Here is a 21,978-nt window from a genome sequence, read left to right on the forward strand (position 1 = left end):
CCATTTGCCAAATACAGGTGCAAGATGTTCAGAAGAAACATGCTTGACTGAGAAGACAGTGTTTAAAGAGTTTGGAGGTTTTTTTCCAAAAATTTTGTGAGTTTATTTTTTTGTTTGGTTTGTTTTTGTTTTTTTTTCTATTACCTGGCAGGTAACAGAAATAATTGCTTTGGTAAGCATGCTGGTTTACTATGTGTTAAATGCTCACCAATCACATTATTGAAACATAATTACTGTGCAAGCAGTCTTCTCTTAGTATATATTTTTAAAAGCAAAGCCCGTTAGTATGGCTGCCTTCCTCCTCCCATCTCTGCTTTCTTTTTCATGTCTCTGGAGTGGCTATAGAAGGTAACTAGAATGGCCAGCCTCTAGCTTGGGCTGAAATACAATGCCAGGGGCCAGGAAAAAGGAGGCAAGGTGCACATGACCTGCACAGCAGGCTGCAGTATCAGTGCTTTCCCGCTGCTTTAGCTCCATTTGCCCCCTGTGCCTTCCCGTTTGATTGTCGTGGCGAGAAGTGTGCTGCATCACAAGTAAAGGTCTGAGGGGAATATTTTGCTATGTTCCTTTCTGAAGCTTGCCTCGTGTCAGACTCTGGTCTCTTGCCCAAACACACTCCAAGGCCTGGGTCCAAAGCAGCGGAGTGCACTTCTCCCTCACTCTGCCTGCTTTGTGGACAGAAGAGTTTGCACTTGCATTCATGCTAAATGTAATTTTGCATCTTCTCAGGTCCCTTTGTTAGGAGTATGGCAATTTGTGCATTATATAAACCAATTTACGTAAATTCTACTTAACCAAACCTCTTATTTCACCACATCCTCATTATGTCCTTAGGTGTCAACACACTCTTCAGATACTCTCTCTCAATGTGATAATTCTTATCTCATCACAGTGTTGTTCCAGAGTGTGTTGAATAACCAGGATTATAAATGGATGTTTTAAATGCAATTAGGAATATTGCACAGGTTGGAAAAGAACTCCTAGTTCAGGCATTGATCTAACAGGGAATGTAAGCGCATTTTTAAGTTGGCGAGTCCTACTGAAAGCAAAATGATTATTTATATGATTCAAGTTAGGGTGACTTGTCAGAGCAGAGCATAAGAGTGTAGGATATGTGACTGGACCTAGTTCAGAAAGACACTTAGGAACAAGGCTAGCTGTAACCTATGAAACACTAAGCTCTTAAAACACCACATAAGGTCAGAAGGAAAAGGAAGATCACATGATGGACAAATCTACCATCTGTGTTTTTCTCCCAAACCTCTGTTCAATCTTACGATGGATTTCATAACCCTAACATAACAGCTTTTCACAATTTAAATAAATAATAGCAAATCATTAATAAAAATAACAACAATAATAATAATAAAAATATTAAATCCTTCTCCCAAAGGAATAGTCAGGAAGATTTCTCCAGCCTTCAAGGTTGCAAACAGCTACAGTTAAAAGTTGAAGAAGCCGGTGAACATAGTAAACAAATTCTAATTATGGAAGACTAAGAAATCAAAGATGTTTATTTATGTGCAATGTAAGATCTAATTTGTCACCTTGCTGCCGCATTGGTGATTATTTTCAGACTGCTGGGATTACGGATCAGCTTGTCCAGGATGCTGACAATCTGCTCAAACTTGGGTCTGTTGTTTCTGTCTTTCTGCCAACAGTCCAGCATCAGCTGATACAAGGCAGCTGGGCAGTCCATAGGAGGTGGCAATCGGTACCCTTCATCAACAGCCTTAATCACCTGCACAAGGATAAAAGTTTTTGAAAACTTAGAGGCACTTAAATCAACTTGTTTTTATCAGTTCTGTGAACCACATCAACATGGACATTCTGTGTTTAAACAAACGTGTTTATTCACTAATTGTCTTGTCGTGCAATGCCTCTGGTTTATCTGCAAAGTAAACCAGGCAGTAAATTAGGCATACAGAAAGGGGAGTTAAGACACAGTATGTGACTTTGAGAAAGGTGAGAGTCTAGAAAGGATCTCACAGGGCCACAAAATACTTTTAAAACTTACCACGAGGTTAACTGTACACTTCCTACTAGGCAGTGCAGGCTTAATTCTTTTTTCATTTGTCTAGATTGACAGAATTTGTCTAGATTGACAATATAAAAAAAATAACCCAGAATTTACACTGTCATGAAGCTTTTTACTACAAATTTTTCACTAGAGAATAACTCCTCTTAATCCACAGTATCTATTGCACCATGAATAAAAAAACCCAATGTATTCTAAGTAGGAAATGATAAAGTCATATTCTGATAATATTTGATTTTTATCTGGAACAGTTAATTCAAAAGCAGGACAAACTATCAGAATAGGGATAGGAAAACAGTCCATGGTTTAAGCAGACATGAAGCAGAGGCACATAACTAGGTTAATCCTTCTGTTTCTGATTTTAATGTGATATTATTAAAGGCATTCCACTGGTGTATCAGCCTAAATAACACAATTCATTAATCTCCACAAACAATAGAAAACACATTAATGACTAATTAAAAGGAATACAGTTTTCTGCAGAGACTTGGGTTCCAGAGGCACTCATTTGAAAGGAAGTTTTCTCTTTTTCCTTGTTTAACATAAAGTAGCACAGAAAATGTGTGACTACAACTATGTTACTGACTTTTTTCAATTTAGTATTAGTAGCAATATATATCAACCCCTTGGAAAATCTATTTGTGTAAGTAACTGTACTTCAGAAAATTCAGTTCATAAGTAACTCCTGTGGAATAAATCTAGGGTTAATAAAACAACAGAAAAAGAACCCAAAATAGATATAATAAAAATCCTGTTTGGAGAAATGTTATGCTGCTTATAAAAATACTGTGAGAGATCCATTAATCATTTGGATTGCAGGCTTGGATAGTTTACTAATGTTGCAAAGAAGCCTGTATTGGAAATCTTCTAATCAGATCACTCTACTACTCTATTTTATCCGTTGATTACTTCCAGAAGTATTTTGGTTTCATTAAACTTTTAGTAGAAATGCTTTGCTTCTCTTTTTCACAAGCGCCAAGAGCAATTTATTCTGTGTATTTGACATTTACAGAAAACTTCTACAGAATATTATACAAGTGGAACCAAAGGGGATCAACAGAAACTTAGGAGGGTTTTCTAACAATAAGCTAAGGAATGTAAAAGGCAATGACCTCATTGCAGTGGAATTGTGTGAATCATCCTACAGAAAACCACCAGCCTTCTAAGATTCTCTAATATGTTCCTTCATAAGTCCAAAATACCCTGATATAAAGATGCTGGTTTTTTGTTAAGTTCATTAGAACTTTTACTTGACCAGGGAGATTTGGAGATTTTCATTTCTACAACTTATTCAATGTCAACGTCAAAAACTCAGAGCCACCTGGTTTCATTATGCTTCTCTTCCTTTCACAGCTTGATCCTTTATTTAAGAACATAACTCAGATAGCAATATACTCACATCCTGGTTGGACATCTCCCAGTATGGTCTCTCTCCATAAGACATCACCTCCCAGAGAACAATCCCATAGCTCCATGCATCACTGGCTGATGTGAACTTCCGATATGCAATGGCTTCTGGTGATGTCCATCGGATAGGAATCTTGCCCCCCTAGGGACAAAAATAAAATAAAACAGTCCATTTAACTGTAATGCAGTGAATATAATTTTTCGTGATTAATTATTTTATCTCCGAGATTCTCAACTATCATTATCTTGGTGTAACAAACTGCATAATCTGGAAAATTCTATTTCCATTTGTCATGAAAGCATCTTGTACACTACAGAGAGTAAAATACATTACAGTGCAAAATCTACTGAATCTATATAGTATAGTATGCATGTTAATGTACATGTATATGCATATACGCACACATATATATTAATGTGTAGCATAATAAGAACAGATAAAAATAAATGTTAAGAGAAGTATGGTTGATTTTCAGTTATAAAATGCTTGGAAGCTGATAAGATAGTCATACAGCATTAAGGATGAAAAAGCCAGCACGAGGTCCTTGATTATAACCTAGATCCCTTTGCACAGCACAAGAGGGCTGAATTTGGCTATTTGTAAGGCATTTCAAGTGGATTCCCTGCTGGTGTGGAACCTGCATGGTTTCAGCATGTTTTCAAGGACATTCAAGGAAAATTAGGGGCCACAATGTTGCTCTGTTTCACTAACACCAAGCCTTCAATTGCACAAGGCAGTGACTGTGACCATATGCAGGAATTTCCCATTCCAAAGCCGTCAGAGACAGTCACAGAGAGAGATTCAGATGGAGTCATCTGTGCAGAGGCGAGAGGGCAAAAATGTCAACCAGGGAAGTGGTCTTAAACATTTTTTACAGTCACAAGAGAAGCAAGCCATCACTGAACGATGTAAACTTGAAAAGAATTAAAGCTACCATTACAATTAATATTGCAGTTAGGGGAACATCTCTCTGATTATGGCCTCCACTTTCTGCCGTAGGTGAAATTAGTAAAATGCACACAGCCTCAGGCTGAGTTTCTGCAAGATGAGAATTAGAGGAAAGACAATTTCCAATGGTGTCAGCTTTGTCAGAGGTTTTTAAGATTCTGATTTGCGAGTGACACATGAGAAAACAAAGTTTTAAAAGACAGTGGTGCAAGACTTGTTACTTAAGGTAATTCTGGAGTGAATATATTTGAATACAGAAAACTGTGAGAGTTTAAAGTTGTTTCCAGTTCCAGGGATGCACAACATGTACAGGGATATATTCTGAAGATTTCACACTAGACTAGCTATTTGAGGTACCTTTGCAATCCCCATTATACTACAGTCATACACCTATCCTCACAATAACCTGTGTGGGAACGGAGTGCTCTTATTTCCACTGAATAATCAACAATAAATAAAATAGAAAGATATTAATGCTTTACCTGCACTTCCATAAACTGTACCTGCATTGAGGGTAGCCATATTCTCACTAGCTTTAGACTGACTAGCTTGGTTAACAACAGAAACGTGGACATTAGTGTTAATTAGAAACCTAAACACAGCTCAAATATACTGGAGCCTAAGCATCTGCAATTTCATGGCTAATATTGCACAAATTATATTAAGTATAAGCCTGACTCAGGCTGCAATTTAGATCTCCAAAATGTCACTAGATACGTCTTAGAGGCTTGTCAAAGGTCAGAGAAGGAATCTATCTTGGCATACAGTTTTTATGGATCCCATCCTATTTAGCAGACTCCCTACCTTAACCAAAAGACAAACCTTAATTTCACACACAACCCTTAAAATTAGGTAAAACCAGAATTTTGATATTGCTTGTGGACCAGCAAATAGGACACAGAAAATAAATAGCACTGTTTGAAACCGCTGTTTTCATCACAGAAGCCAGACTGGAGAGCCTGATCTATTTCTCTCTATCTCTTGGAAATCTATGAGATGATGTTCTTTAGTCACAAAAAGTACATCGTATTTTCTATTCATTATAAGTTTATTCACAATTCCCAGTGCTGCTCCATAACAGCACCGAGAATATAAAAATGGTTTTATTTTTCTCATACTCTATTGATAAGCAATATTATACTCCCTTTACAAATGTCCAGAGTCTCTCAGTGAGTCCAAGGCACAGCCAAGAAACAAGGAAAGCTGTCCCGTGTCCCAGTGTTTTCACAACAAATCCACTTACACTTTGAGATGTGGGGATGAAAAATAAATCAATCTCACTTTTTCAACGTTTTTTTCTACACATCCCAGTAGAGCAAACTTTGATTTCCAATAAAGAACGTCAATGCTAATGCCGGGGGAAAGCCGTATCCTAAATCCACACAGACAAAAACCCACTGCCACAAGCAGAAAGAGCTTCCTAATCAAACACATCTCCCACTCATCCCACAGGCTCGGACGCTGCCTGCAAACCCGAGTGGCCTGACAGCGGAGCTGCGAGGCCGAGGTGCTGGAGCGCTGCTGGCGCAGCGGGGCGGGCGGGGGGAAGCCTGGGCTGTGGGGTGCTCGGGGTGCCAGCAGATCTGCCCACAGGGTGCTCACTCACCCCAGCCCATTTCGACCGCCAGGACAAAACTGAGACCGACGCTACCTGAGATGAAATCTACAGAGAACTTCGACAGATCAAACCCGACCCTGCGGAGCATATCTGGAAAGGCATGTGCAGCTTGGGGGGCTGCTGGAGCCTGGCACAAGGGACCACCACTGTGTCCCACGGCTGGCGGGGGCTTCTGAGCTCCATCCCCCTGCCAGCACTCCCACAGGCCAGTGTGTCCAGCAGGGACCAAGCCAGACCACCGCTGGCGTTCAGCTCGAGACGAAATGTTTCAAATTCCTGGCCAGGTGGAGACCTAAAAGAGGGAACTGTTGATCCTTGATGCTTCTGATACACCAGCTGGTCCTGGCTGCTTCCCTGGTAGCACTGCCACCTCAGACAAGCCCCAAGCCTCCTCTCACCTCTGTTGATGCCTCCCCTTGTCCCCTGAGGCATCGGCGCTGCTGGGAAAGAGACTGTGCCATCTCATTTGAAAGAAGCTGAGATACAGAGCTACGTGTTGTAGAAACGTGGCCAGACGGGGCCTCATTCTCCAGTAATTGCTTCGGCTACCTTTTGAATAGAGGGATGGCAGAATATACACCTATGACATGCCACACAAAAGAAGACCTTGAGGCAGGGAGTAGCTGTGTTGTTTTTATTGCATGAGAATAATGTCTGGCTCTGTGAAACACAGAAGTATCATTCTGGAGGTTTCAGAATACTACTCTAAAAATCTGAATTTCTGTGGGTGGCTTCAGGCTCATGTTAAGGTACAAAAATAGAGCCCTTTTTGCCGAACCATAGAGAAATAATTGCCAGCTGTCACATGGAAAAATGTGCTCATGGCTAGAATATGATCACTTCAGGCAAGGGCAGTAAATACCATATTTGCCAGAAGGTCTTTACCTTCATAATCTCATGGAAAAAGTAATTTATACAATTGGAGAAACACACTTATACAAAATGACATTAATTATTCTCCTAGAATTTTGGGACTGCTTTATCGCAGGGTAAGGAAGATTATAAATTCAATGAAACAGAGTTGTTCTGGCTTTGTTTTGGTGAAAAAATGAAGGTCCATCAACTCTAGATTCTGTTACAAGGAAACAAATTACTGAGTCTCAGCTGTAACTTTATATAAGCCTAAAGATACATGTAGCATTATCATAAATGAGAGTAAAATAAGGAGAGCATTAAAATGTAGCTAAAAAAAATCAACCATCACTAAATAGACTGTAAAACTACAATTTTGCTATTCTGCTCCCCAATTTGTCATAAAAATGTCAATCTTGTCTTTGTATTTAAAAGGGGACTTTGTTGAATCATTTTTTAAATAATTTAAGAGCAAGAAAAAACAAACACCCCAAAGCTCTGGTAAATATTTTTTAGACAAATAAGCATTTTACAAAAAGACAATTTCCCCCAAAGGATTACGCAACATTCACATTTTAGCAGATGTCCAAATATCAATATATGCAGAAAATCTGAAAAGTCATTTCAAACTAAATGCATGGTTTTGTTGCTATTACCTTTGAAAATTATAAGGCTTGCTGTAATTCAAAAAGTCTATTTTGAAATGCGAAAGCCATGATCATTCAGCATTAGAAAACCCCTTTTCACTTCTCTGCATCATTTTTGAGAAATACACATCTCAAATACATACCACCTATTCAATTTCCTGCTTTGCCAGAAATCAAGATATTCTTTGCAATATCTTTTGCCAGGACCAAAGATATCTTACATAATTTACATAGAACTGACTTGAACAAAAATACATAGAATGGTTTGGGTTAGAAGGAATCCCATCTAGTCCCACCCCCCCTGCCCCGGGCAGGGACACCTTCCCCCAGCCCAGGTTGCTCCCAGCCCCGTCCAGCCTGGCCTGGAACCCTTCCAGGGAGGGGGCAGCCACAGCTGCTCTGGGCACCCTGTGCCGGTGCCTCACCATCCTCACAGGGAAAAATTTCCTCCTTATATCTAATCTAAATCTATTCTCTGTCAGTTTAAAACCATTACCCCTCGTCCTATTGCTACATCCCCCGAGAAAGTGTCCCTCCCCACCTTCCCTGCAGCCCCCTTTAAGCACTGGCAGGCCGCTGTAAGGTCTCCCTGGAGCCTTCTCTTCTCCAGGCTGAACACCCCCAGCTCTCTCAGCCTGTCCTCCCAGGGGAGCTGCTCCAGCCCCCTGGTCATCTTTGTGGCCTCCTCTGGACCTGCTCAAGCAGGTCCATGTCCTTATGCTGGGGGTCCCAGAGCTGGACCCAGCACTGCAGGTGGGGTCTCACAAGAGCAGAGCAGAGGGGCAGAATCCCCTCCCTGCACCTGCTGCCCACACTGCTCTTGATGCAGCCCAGGACACGGTTGGCTTCCTGGGCTGCGAGTACACGTTGCTGGCTCACTGTCAGTTTTCCATCCAGCAGTAACCCCAAGTCCTTCTCTGCAGGGCTGCACTTACTTTTGCATAAACTAAACCAAACACTTTCTCCTAGATCACAGAGTGGGAGCTGCGAAAATTAAGCTCCCATACTTGTTTCTTTACTCTTCTCTTGTTTTTTACCTCCTTTCCCCAGTTTCCTGATATTTAAAATGAGTATGATGATATCTCCTCTGTACACTGCTATGACGAAAATGCTAAGAGATCCTATCTGCTTTGGTTTGGTTTTTTTTTTTTTTTTTTTTTTTTTTTTTTTTTTTTTTTTTTTTTTTTTAATTTTGCATTGTATGTCCATTAGGCTTTTATGCATTATAATCTTCTTTATCTTCTATCTCTGTTCCTTATCCTCCACTGGAAAATCTGAAATTCTAACATAATTGGCTAGTATTACTGGGCTCCTACCCTTCAAAAATAGTGCTATCATGACTGAACTTGTAAAACTAACTCGCTAAGTAAAAAATCATTATAGATATGCCTAGGAAAAAGGTTTTCTCAAATCTATTTGATACAGGCTTATAAAGAGAAATCTACATGTGCATGCATCACTAGCTACTGGTAATATATTTACTGATTATTTTCTGAAGATAAATACAAGTTTTATGTATTTTTATCATGGTCTCCCTTTAAGAGCATGCTCATCATAAACCAAATAAGCTGTCTGGATTTGAGTAGAAAGAAAGCATTAGTATTAGAAATTGTAGGAGTTTGTTATTGCAGCTCAAAATCCCAGGCAGTCTAGGTCAGAGAACCACTCTTGGGGTTTGAAATCAGTGAGCAGTAACTGAAAGTTTTATCTGCTCTAGATGGAGCTGTGATTCCTACAGTATCTGGTCATTCACTGTAATTCATCTAAAGTCAATAAAGTCCTCAATTAATTTCTAGTATGTCTGGCATTCTAGCACAAGGCAGATGTTTCCATGCCTTCATAACACATTCCAATATTCTGATTTATTATCTGTTACAGGGTGACTGCCACAGGCACCAAAGCCACAGGCCTCGGGAGAGGAGAATCAAGAAATATGGATTCTAACAGAATTATTAGAACAACTTTGCAGGAAAACCTCAAGGTAAAAGCCTGACATTAATTCATTACATGAGGACTTAGGCTAGTTCAGGAGATACCTTACTGGTACAGAACAAGATGGTTTCATATGAGTGAGATGAGCCTGACTTACCCTCTTCAGCACCTGAAAATTACCTGATGCTACTTGTTCATCCCTTACTAATGAATATTTTGTCTCAAAATTATCTCATTCTCAAGTGGTAAATTAAAACAGAACACTATTGCTCTCCCTTGTGATTATCAGGAAAGGGAATTTGTAGTTTTTTGTTTCTTCTTTTATCACATCCTTCAATACACTCAGACTGTATTAACGTGGGTTTACATATATAGGGAATGAACGAACCATGACAAATTTCTGTCAAGCACCAGTTACAATAACCTGTGAGTAAGAGAAAGGACCTGTGTCCCCTTCCCCCAGCACACCATGGAGCAGCACCTTGCCATGCTCTCCCTGCTCTGGCACCTGGGGGCACAGGCTACGAGAATACCTGCCATCAAAGCACAGGTTTTTTTTGAAGTGATGTAGGTTTAATGAGATGTTATCTATGCAAATATAATAACTGGATGGTGTTTTACATTGAAATGACATGAACACCAGTGATGTATCCAACTAGATGCTTAAATAGTCAAAGTTCGTCTAATGATTACCCAAATATTATGCCTTTGAGAGACATAATTACAGTCCCTCTACATGTGTGATGGCTTAAATTTACTTCCAGTTCATACTGTGTCATTAGTCCACCCACTTGTCATAAAGACATGTAAAAATAATAAGAATAAAAAAGATCAATTTGACAATGACAATTTTAATGCAATCTTGGCCTTTCAATTAGGAGTGATTAGGTTTGGAGAATGTAGATAATTACAATACATCCCTCTGGCACAAAGGCTCAGCGAAAAAAAAATCCAAACACTCAGTCAGCTTGATTCACATACCGGCTTCTGCTTCTGTAAGCATGCAGACCACAGGTTGCCAAAGGCCTTTTGTGGTATTGAGTCAGTGACAATAATTCAAGAGGTAAAAAATGACCCTGTCTGGCAGCGAAGTTTTCTTGCAGCTCCTGATTCCCTGTATTTCATATATGCATCTGTGATCTTTACATTATCCTTCAAAGCTCTTGCACAATAACATGGATATAACAGATTATGTATTAATATATAAAGGGATACATACATTATTGATATATAAAAGGATACATGTTCATATTCTTTATGCAAAACTTCAGACACAGCTTCTGAGAACAGAACAACATAAAATTTCACCCAGTCAGTGGTGTGTATTGAAAGCCTGAAGGGCTGACTGGGCTTCTTGGGGGTAGACTAATCCTGAATCACAATATTGAATTAAAGCAATGGAATCTTTCTCAGGCTTTGACATTTACAGGTGGAAAACAAAGGAAGAAGAGGAGGCTAAATAGATTAAACGTCTATCTTTGCAGCTAACTCTATAGATTTCCCTAGTACCACTGGTACTAAATGGAGAATTGGGGGTTGGAAGACGTGGAGGGGAGGAAAAAGTCTCTACTCATTAATATAATACACACCCTTTACTGTTTGAATGTTTGGAATTGCAGTTATAATCTGAAGGTTGGGGGTTTTTTTTTGTCTTTTCAAAGATCTTACTGAGTAGTTGTCATCCTTTAGTTCTAAAGGCATGAAATTGTTTGGGATGATACCACTGTTTTAAAAAGTGGCACTATTTTTGTCTTGGTTTTGTCATATGGGGGGAACTACCTGATGAAAAGGTGGACGCAAGCCAGTAATGTGCACTCACAGCCCAGAAAGCCAACGGTGTTCTGGATTGCATTAAAAGAAGTGTGGCCAGCAGGTCGAGGGCGGGGATTCTCCCCCTCTGTTCTGCTCTCGTGACATCCTACTGGGAGTCCTGTGTCCAGCTCTGGGGCCCCCAACATAAGAATGATATGGGCCTGCTCAAGTGGGTCCAGAGGAGGCCACGAAGATGACCAGGGGGCTGGAGCACCTCCCCTGTGAGGCCAGGCTGAGAGAGTTGGGGCTGTTCAGCCTGGAGAAGAGAAGGCTCCAGGGAGACCTTACAGCGGCCTGCCAGTGCTTAAAGGGGGCTGCAGGGAAGGTGGGGAGGGACTCTTTCTCAGGGGGTGTAGCGATAGGACGAGGGGTAACGGTTTTAAACTGAAAGAGGGAAGATTTAGATTAGATATAAGGAGGAAATTTTTCCCTGTGAGGGTGGTGAGGCACCTGCACAGGGTGCCCAGAGCAGCTGTGGCTGCCCCCTCCCTGGAAGGGTTCAAGGCCAGGCTGGACGGGGCTTTGAGCAACCCGATCTAGTTGAAGATTTCCCTGCTCATTGCTGAGGGAGGCTGGACTAGATGACCTTTAAAGGTCCCTTCCACCCCAAACTATTCTATGATTCTACAATACTATGATTCTATAATTAGTTCTTGCAAAATGCACTAGGAGTAGCCTATGAAATGATCCTGTGTTTTGTGATACAACTAAGAAGCAGGAACATTAACTGCCCAGCTTCTGCCAGTGGACTGGAGCTCTGTTTCATACTTGTGGACCCCAGTTTTTTAAGCCAGGGATCAAACACATCCCAAGGACACACTAACTGGATATGTATACAAGATTCACTTGAAAGGAAACTTGAGCAAAAAGATCAGTAGCAAACACCCTTGTCCTCCTCTCAGAGTCAAGATGTGGCAGAGGTATATTCAGCAACTAATTTTGAAGGAAATTAGATTTGTCCTAGGTTTTATCTGAAGGTTTTAATTATCTGAGTATCTTTCTGCAGCAGTTTGCATATATACCATAAATGCCAGATGGAGTTTACTGAACACAGATGATTACACTTCACAAAATCGTTTCTTTCCATCTGATTTCACTATCTAAATGTAAATAGGCAGGTAGGCTTAGAAAATAGGTGGTAGAAGGAGAGGAATTAAAAAAAAAAATTCAACACTGTAACTGGCCATAGGATATTCACATGTAACACTGGACAGAAACACTGACACCCTGTGCACTCTGGTTTGCCTTAGCCACCCCCAGATAGAAGTCACCAATGTATGCTTAATTTTCAGGGAAGTGCGCTTCCCTTATCAAGCTGTGAGCTGTGCAGTTTGATGGGGAGCTAATTTTTCCTTCCTATACAATTTTTTCATCAAAATTAACTAGGACTCAAAGGTATCTTCATCTCTTAATGAGAGTACACAAAATGCCATTACTAAATTACAGATTAATTTGCATGCCCAGATGAATTTCGGAAGAACTGAACTTTGAAGCCTGGCAGAAGTATGTGTCTGAGAAGAACATGAGCCAACCATGTGGCAAAGCTTTGCTGGGGGTGGGAGAAGAAATAGAGACTTCCTATCCATGGAGATATTAATGGAAAGGACATGTGTAAGAAACATGAGATAAATATGTTATGCTTGGTGCTGAGGATTAGTATCCCGTTTTGGACATCACATTTAAGGAAATTGTAGTTAAGCTGAAAATAATTTGAAGGAGAGCAGCAAGAACAGTAAGTTTTGAAAAACTGCTTAGGCAATAGACGAATGGAGGAATGCGTGTGAAGAGGACAGCAATCTCCATGCATGCAAGCAGCTGCTTTGCAGGGGAGATCCATCACCTGCCTATGGGCAGTAGTGGTAGGGCACAGAGTAATTGCTTTAGCTCACAAGCATACACCCTGGGGGAGGGAGGTTAAATATGAGACTAGATAAATACTGTATCTAAGACTGTTTATGTTGGGGACAGTAACATCCATTACTTTCACAGGAGTTTTTAAGAAGAGGGCAGGCAAGCATATTTGACAAGACAATACACTTTTGTCTGAACTACAGTTTTCTCTTGAGGAACTCTTGCATTATATTAATATTTACTTATGAACACTGCACCTATATTGAGCATGAAAACTGCTTTCTCCTACTAATGTCTCTTTATATTAACCATGAGAGATCTCTGCAGACAATCTCCTAAAGCGGTATATATTGCATATTTTTAACAACATGTCAAAGCTCATCAGAGGTCAAAGAACGCACTGAAAGGTCAAGTAAAGAACAGAGTCTTTATGCTTTCTAAGTTATGAAGGTATGTTTGATAAATGTGTATCTATAAATTTATGTGTATATAATGTATATATAATGTGTAAGGAAGCAGCTAGGATTTCTTTACTCATTTGTCAGATGTTATTTTATTTTAATTGTGAAGAAGACAGCATGGAAACTACCACAATAATTGATTGCTCCTGTCAGTGATCAGGAATGAAGGAAGCTCTACAAAGCACACATTAAGATTTTGCTGATACACTCTACTCTAATCTGGTTTGTACAGTGAAGAGGACACAATTACTAGGCATCACCGCAAATTACACTTGACTCAGATACTGGATATTAATGCCACTTTTTCTAAAGTTAATAAAATCTACTTGCAAACGGATTAAAGTGAACAACCAGACACCCCAGTGTAGTATCTACATACACAAAGCTAAATGTATGCCTTTAAGGTTTCCACAATAAAACAGAAGTGTTATTCAAGTGAGAAACAGAGGTACAGCAATGCTGTATTTAGAAGACACTGTGGCTTTTTTAAGGTTTTAAGCCAACAGTGTAGCTTCCAGGCAGGATGAAATCCAGAAAGGAACAAGCAGCAGCCTACATTATGGACAGTTCCCTACTTGCTAAAAGCTTCTCTATCTCAGGATGAAACTGTCAGAGCTAAGTCTCCTCCTTGATACATCTCCAAAAGATGGCTACCACTTTGTATATATGATATAAGAAGGAGAAAGTACAGGTTTATTACATTGTTAATCAAGATTTCTTTTTTTGTTGTTTTACTCAAGTTTTTACTCAGTTAGGGGTACTAAAGCAGGTATAATATACCCTTGAAGAACAGTGTGCTCAAATCAAACATCATACTAGAAGACACAAAATGGTTAAAAAAAATAATTACTGCTGGGTAGGATTTTTTGAACTGGGTGGGAGCTAAACCAGAAGTGTAACAAAACCTGCTCAAAGCACACATGAAGTCTTACATTACTGTGTGCCAGACCAACTCGGGCCTTAATTGTGGTATTCAGTACTTTACGCACCCAGAAGAAAAAAACTGAGCCATGAATTTCGTATGCTTGAAGAAAAATAATCCACCAACAGAAACCATATTTTTTTGCCTTCTGTCTTTTCTGAGACATGAATTAAAAAATAGCTGTGATGAGTCTATGGTTTATTAAGTGTCTCTAGGCATGCAAGATTGGATGGCCACTGCAACACAGAGGATAAGCCTCAGGAACTCCCTCAGATTTCAGTCTAACTTTGTCACAACCAACAAGAATTTTGAAAGGATAAACAAACATAGAAACTCACCCTTGTTGTATAAGCAGCTTCTGGGTCATCTTCCAGTACACGAGAGAGTCCAAAATCTGAGACTTTGCATACCAAGTTACTATTGATGAGGATATTACGAGCAGCTAGATCTCGATGGACATAACCCATATCTGACAAATATTTCATGCCAGATGCGATCCCTCGAAGCATGCCTACTAGCTGGATGACTGTGAATTGGGCATCGTGTTTCTGAAAAACATTTGAAATGACATTTCAGAGATCATTCATATTCCTCCTTGCACAGAATTTTTGATAAAGACCCTGAAAGCTCCTCAAGGGAAGAGCTCATGAATCAGGGGTCATGATTTAAATGCCACACGTGGAACTACTTTGATCTGTGGATGTTAATCTCCCAGTCACCTGAGGGATAGATTTTCAATTCAGATAAAAATTATTTTTTCCCATTCTTGCTGTCATCAAAATTTTAATTTCCTAGATGGGACCTGTGTGAAAGCGGCACATAAATCTAAGTTGTGTATGCTCATGAGACTGGAGTGTCAGGACATTAGGGAAACAGATGTCCAACTTCCACGAAAGGCCATAGGAATTGTTAGTGAAATTCCCAGCCTTACCCAGTGGAGTAATGAAATTTTTCTATTACATAAGTATTTTTTTAACAAAAGCAAATGCTGATCTGTTTCAGTGGCTTTCAGATTCTATTAAACTCATTACTCAAAATTTTCAACTTCAGGAACACAAAAATTACTTAAACACACTGTGACTTAGCCTAGAAACCAATAGTTGCATATATTACTAATAGTCAACTTCTAGACACATGTTTTAAATTTCCCAGCTCTTATTAATATTGTTTATTAACATCTAGCTTTGATATTGATATATAGATACATAGACGACAGGACAACAGTACATCCCAATGCAGTTCTCAAATGAATCCCCCAGTGCTATAAATGTATCATCATGGGCAGCTCTCCAGCTCTTCCTGCTGTTTCTTCCAGAATTTTATTAAATACATGGGAGCTGGCTCTGCCATGTGGGGTGAGCTCACACAAATCAGTCTGCAAGACTGGCTGTGTTAATTTCATTTTTGATTAATATACTTAGGGGCAATATTAACACTGTAAACATTAGGCAAATATATGGCACAGAAGATGCTTACAGAGCCTCTCAGAATTCCCTTTCACAAAAAATTATTATAAAAGACTCTTCCAGTTCCCTGTTGTGAAGCCTTCTTTAACTAGAGCCAACACAAGAGGATCTATATATACAGACCCTGAAAAAGATTTAGCTAGAAATCAGAAAAAGGTTTCTAACCATGAAAGGAATGAGATAGGCTTTCAATGGCAATGGGGAAAGCAAATGAACTAGTTTTAAAAGGAATTTATAAAAAGGGTTATATGGTCTGAGTAGCCTGTGATATTAAATGAATCATAAGGTTCTTATCTATGTTTCTACGCAACAGTAGTAGGAAAAAAAAAAAAAAAAAAAAAAAAAAGAACACCCAAAAACCCCCCACACTCGAATGAACAAGCTGAACAACTGTTTTGTACAGTCAGAAATTATTCTCCTTTCCTCAGAGCTTTCTTCAAGGATTTTCAGCCTAAACAAAATATATATAGTTCAGTACAGATATATTTCATTCAGATATACTGACACATTATTTATATGTATTTTACATGCTCCAGTGAACATCATAACATATATAGTACATACTGAAACTAAGGTTGACAATATATCCCCTTTTGGGGTTAAACGTCTAGTTCAGTGTTATGAATTTGGGGGATAATGTCGTTCAACCGTGGCAGAACCAAAGCAGTCTCCCAGCCACGGCTGAGTTTGCCCTAACAAATTAAAATTAAACTAGTGTTTCCCCTCAGATGGGATTTCATTTCTGCTACACTTCTTGTTTTGCCACAAGTAAATCTTGGTGACACAGGGAGCGTTCAAATTTTTTAGGCTCACTACCAATTTTGACAGAAAACAAAGATAAATCAACAACCAGTATTAGTATGTCTAAGGTTGGGGAAAGAAAACAGGCCAATAAAATTTGCAAGCAAAACATTTCAAACACCCCCAGGTATGGGGTTATTCCCTAAACTTTTCACATTTAGGGAAACTGCTCTTGGCTCAGTACTACTGGTTTACTGATAAAATTTTTACAAATCTGTTCACTTTGGAAATCTCTTGGTAAGACATACAGGCTGCCAACCAATAAGTATAACTGCATTACAGTAGTAATTCAGCCCTCAGAAAAAACAACTTCCATTTTTGCGTGCCAGAACGTTGTTTTGTTTTGGTTTTTTATTGATGTGACATACTAATAAAATGAAAATGTTCTCATTTTGGAATAAGTTACTGCAAGGAGTCAAAATGGACTATTGGATCCCTACCTGGATTTCTGAGCACATCACAATGCACACAAAACCGAATGGAAATAATGAAATATAAGCAACAAGACCTGCTGCTAAATCAGAGTACAGTGGCAGCAAATTCATAACAAATTCAGAACAAGAGCCAGTCCTGTACCATGTAGTTCTCTATTGCACTTACCCGTAGGAAGCTGTCCAAGGAGCCATTTTCCATATATTCAGTAACAATCATAACTGGTTTACCTGAAGATATATTACAGGGGTCAGGCATTTAAAATGAATACATAGCAACCAGTAAAAACAGGCATTTCAGAAATTTACCCACATTTTCCAAATCCCAAGGATAATTTTATATTTAGAAAGCAAGCAAAAGATGCATGGGCAAAACCAGCTCCATCCACAACATAACTGTGATTCCACTGACATCAACAGAAATACAGCTATTTCAGCATAAATCAGGACAATTTTTAGCAGCCTAAGTCCCAAGAAGCAAAGTGAAGCATCCTGCATTTCCAGTATACAGTATCCGTCACCGCTGAATATAATCCTCCTTAACATAACTCCTGAATTTATGCAATGAAGTAGGTGTATTCTCATGCATTTGCTCCCAGGTTCCCTCTGGAAGGGAACTGGATGCTCGCTGTGGAAGGAGTTGCAGTTTCTCTCCAGAGGTGCCCTGGTCTGCACAACGGAGGTGCAAGGACTGCGGAGAAGGACTCTACTGCATGGACACAGTCAGTACATTCCTCAGATACTACAGTAAGTGAGTGATTAAATAGCACACATGGAGGATGGAGGCAATAGCAAAAAAACTTTTCCTCCAGAGGTTATTTACAATGCATTTAAATTGTAGAGCTTCAGTATTTCCCTAGCATAAACTGAGGAAAATGTTGGCGTGGGGATAGAGGTGGAAGGGAGAGTGCAGCATAAAAGCAATACAGGGCACTGGAAAGAAAAGCAGAGCTGTGACGCAGCCACCTTCCACTGCTGGGGGTCAGCCCTCTTTCCAGGCAGTCCTGCCTCCCTCTGTGCCAGGACCCCCGATAACATGAACCTCCTCCCTGCCAAGCACCGCCAAGCCGGGGGCCGCACACCCTGCACCCACCGGGCAGTGGCATGCTCTAAAGAAACAGCCCTGAATCCGTCAACAGCCTCTAATGTCTTTCTAAACTTGTTCATACAGATTCAGATCAGTTTGTGAAATCGGTCTTTCTACCCTAAGGTATTTTGTAACATAACCAAGATTTTATATGCAACTCTGACATGTTGGAAAGAAATGAATGCAAAAATTAATGTGATTATGGTAAAGTTTCCAGAGAAAGGTCATTGCCCTGCTAATATTTTACCATCATATGGATTTTATTATTTCATAATATTTTCTAAAGCTTTGTTTATTTTCTCTTTGTGGCGGAGAGAAAGGTGGGTAAGAGCATGAAGTTATTTAAGGAGATGAATTAGTATTTCACATAGAATACAGGAATGCATCTGACCATAAAAGCATGACAAAGGCCTGTATATTATCTAACTCGCATAATGGTATTTTAGCTTTTAAAATTGAACAGCATGAGGCTCGAAAGAGGTACCAAGTAAAATTAAAAGCAAGAAAGCCATTAAAAAAGCAAAGTAAATGCTAACGACTCATTTTTTTGTTTGTTTTTCAGAAAATACAACTTCTACCAATTAGAAATTCTTAGAAGAGAAATATTAATTTCAAAGAATGAGTTTAACCTAATAAAAAGAAATTTTTTTGTCTTCTTTGCATGGATTAATGGGTTAAATACCTTCCTTCTGCTGTGCAAGTGATGTGTTATACTGTGGGAGTCACTAATGGGTAATCGACTCTGTCATTCATTAACTAATAGGAACAAACTCTTTATCCAAAACATTTATCTTGAATTATACAGGATATGGTACAGATAAAAGACCTAGCAATGTAAAATCTCTCAACAAAAAAAAAAAGAAAAAAGAAATAATCTATTGCTCTCTTACTCTTGTTAGCAAGAAATATGCAGTGCAAGGAAAATTACCTAACTTACACTGCGTGTGTAACTGTAACCAAAAGGCATTTGTGGTAACGCACAGAAAATGCTGCTGGATCTTTCAAATAAAGGGCAGCACACCAATGGGGCTACCCAAAACTTTCTATGCTAAATCCACGTACTTTGAAACCAGGAGACAGTTTCCTGGTTTCTGTATGAACTCAACCAATTTTAATAACACATCAGAAGACTGAAATTATAGTAAGAAGATTTGTCTTTCAAATTATTAAGAAAGCATCTTCCTGCCTTGATCACCCATACTCAGAAAGACCTAAGTACAGGGTTTCATGCTTGTTCAGTTGGAAACGTGTCCATAATAAGAAGCATATGCTCTGAAGCAACATGGTGCACTTTTAAAAGAACATTCTGCATTCATTTATCAAAGCACAGCCGTTTATACATGATAACAACTTGTGTCAACAGTGTTGCTGAAATTTATTATACTAACAGTCTACAAATTGCTGCAAATTATTAGTAAACTAAGCAGAACATGGGCGCTGTTTATTAAGACTGCTGCCTACAGCGCGCCCAGGAGACTGCCGTAGCGGCAGGAGAACACAAAACAGAAACCAAATAGAAAAAAACAGAAGCAGGGGAACAATTCTGCACTGGAGAAAAGCACGGAAGTCTTATGTGGTGGGTGCACCTCCTTCATCCTGCCGGCGGGGTGTCGCACTGGCAAAGCAGAGGCACCCCAGCGGGAGAACTTCTCATATCAAACAGCCCCGTTTTGGGATGGTGGCAATCGCTGTTACTAGGAGCTGCTTCAGAAGATCTGCTTTGTATGACAAGCTAGATCACTGCTAAGGGCCATCTGTCAAAAAGAATTTGGTTAATGAAGAAAAGGTCGTATCCCCTGTTTATCATGCATCACCTGTACTGAGAGTGATCCAGCAAATACTCCACAGGCTCTCTACTGACTGTACATAAACTAACACTTCTGAGTGTGATTTAATAGCTATCATTAAAAAATTTGAACACTTGCTAATTTGTTACTACAGTATATTGGTTTGGTTTAAAAAAAACAAACCCCACAACATTCTTGCCCTTCAGAATGTTAACGAAAATAAATTATTATCTTTACTTCCATTTATGGCATATAATTTTACCCAGTAAAATGGATATAAATAATTCCAGAGCAGTTTTCTCAACTTCTGTATTCAAGCTATCTGGAGAGGGTGTTGCATCCCTGAGGCTTTTATTGACTTCAGCTGGGAATATTCAGAGCGTGCTCTCTCGTACTTAAATGTGATAGGCAGCTGGCACTCCTAACCCCCCTGAAACACACAGCAGTCTGCTATGAATACAGCTGAGTAGCAAACTTACTAATAGTCACTTATACAGAATACAGACGGAATTAGTAATGCACATTCAAAAGCAATACACAAATTCCTGCGTGCACAGCAATTAAATTACTTTCTCAAGTGCCACAGGAATACAAAATGCAACAGAATAGATTTTAGCTCAGCTGTGTACAGACTGATGCTGGCATTTCAAGTAATTCTGGGACTGCAAATTTTATTCTGAATGTACAAAGTGTGTGTCTTTAAAAAGCAGGAGATAACTTGGATTTTACAGGCAGACCTGGCAGCCCTTTCCTAATGGGACTGTGAGACCTAAGCTGAAGAATAACTTCTTTGTTATTTAAATCAGCAAAATAGACTTTCATGAATCACACCTAGAGAAAGCATTATTATTGTAATTATGCCTTTTCATAACCGACAGGGTTTTACATACCTCTTGCTAGTTATTTTTAGACACATTCTTGTGTTTTTTTTATTTCATATAACTTGTTGTAATAAGCTATGAAATTCTTTCATACCCACCTATGTTTGTGAAACCTTGAATCACGCAATTGTAAAAAAAGATTCCTTAAAATCAGTCAAACCATCTACTTAACAACAAAGCAATTGGTATACTTCTACCCAGTTAAACTGGAAACATCCTCAGTACATTCCAAGCAGTTCACTGAAATGGTGAGGAGCTGATTTGCCAGCAGAGTCCTCTTGGATGAACTAGGAAACATCCTATCAAATTTTTCCACTCTCCTGAAAAATCTCAGAGCATTTTTTTTTTTTTTTTAGGAATAACTTATATAAGATCTTATTGATCTCTCATCTAAAAACTACTGGAGGTAGATAAATGTGATCATTAAATTTACCACCTCATGCTGCAGTGGAAATATAGAAAGTGCAGCTGAAATCTCTGAATTTATGTATTGCAGAACAAGCCATTTTTGGCACTTGTTGCAACCTCTCTCTTCTACTACCATTTCTGCCTTTCCACCTCAAGGTAGAGGTCAATCAACAGCACGAGCAAGGAGAGCCAGAACTTGCCTAAACGAGGCAGCATCACCAGCACCAAATCCCACCAGCTGCTCATCAGGAGCAGAGCGTGCCAGATCTGGGCGGCTTCAAGGAGGCTCCTGTGTCTGCCATGGGAAAGCTGCCTCGGAGCTCTAAGACCGACACCACTGTTCAGGAATGTCTGTTACAACTTCTTGTTATCTTAACGAAGGTGGAGCTGGAGAGGGTTCTTCAAATATGCTACTTCTCCAGGAAGGTACCACATGTGGATGGAGATTTCAGTTACTTTTTTGTCTCATAATGAGAAGGTGATTTGTTATCATAAACATAGGTAAAAATATGCTTTAACAAAAAAAACCCCCAACCCATAACACAAACACTGAAAGGCAGACTTAGGAAATGTCTGTTAGTAAAAATATATATATTGTCAAACAAATAAAAGCAATTTTACTACTGGC

General features: G+C 39.4%; 1 protein-coding gene across 2 annotated transcripts in view; it reads right to left on the reverse strand.

The window, feature by feature from the left end:
- The window catches only part of LOC104364813 (ephrin type-A receptor 3), a 228,371-nt gene that overhangs the window by 15,442 nt on the left and 190,951 nt on the right, over positions 1 to 21,978 (reverse strand). For both annotated transcript variants that reach the window (XM_033005159.2, XM_033005158.2), the window contains exons 12-15: positions 17,357 to 17,418; positions 14,828 to 15,037; positions 3,438 to 3,587; positions 1,548 to 1,741 (exon numbers count right to left, since the gene is read on the reverse strand). In XM_033005159.2, the coding sequence (XP_032861050.2) occupies positions 1,548 to 1,741; positions 3,438 to 3,587; positions 14,828 to 15,037; positions 17,357 to 17,418 (616 nt within the window). The remainder of the gene's footprint in view (positions 1 to 1,547; positions 1,742 to 3,437; positions 3,588 to 14,827; positions 15,038 to 17,356; positions 17,419 to 21,978) is intronic.

This window comes from Tyto alba, unplaced genomic scaffold (assembly GCF_018691265.1).
Source record: "Tyto alba isolate M040663 unplaced genomic scaffold, T.alba_DEE_v4.0 Super-Scaffold_14, whole genome shotgun sequence".
Taxonomy (NCBI): Eukaryota; Metazoa; Chordata; class Aves; order Strigiformes; family Tytonidae; genus Tyto; species Tyto alba.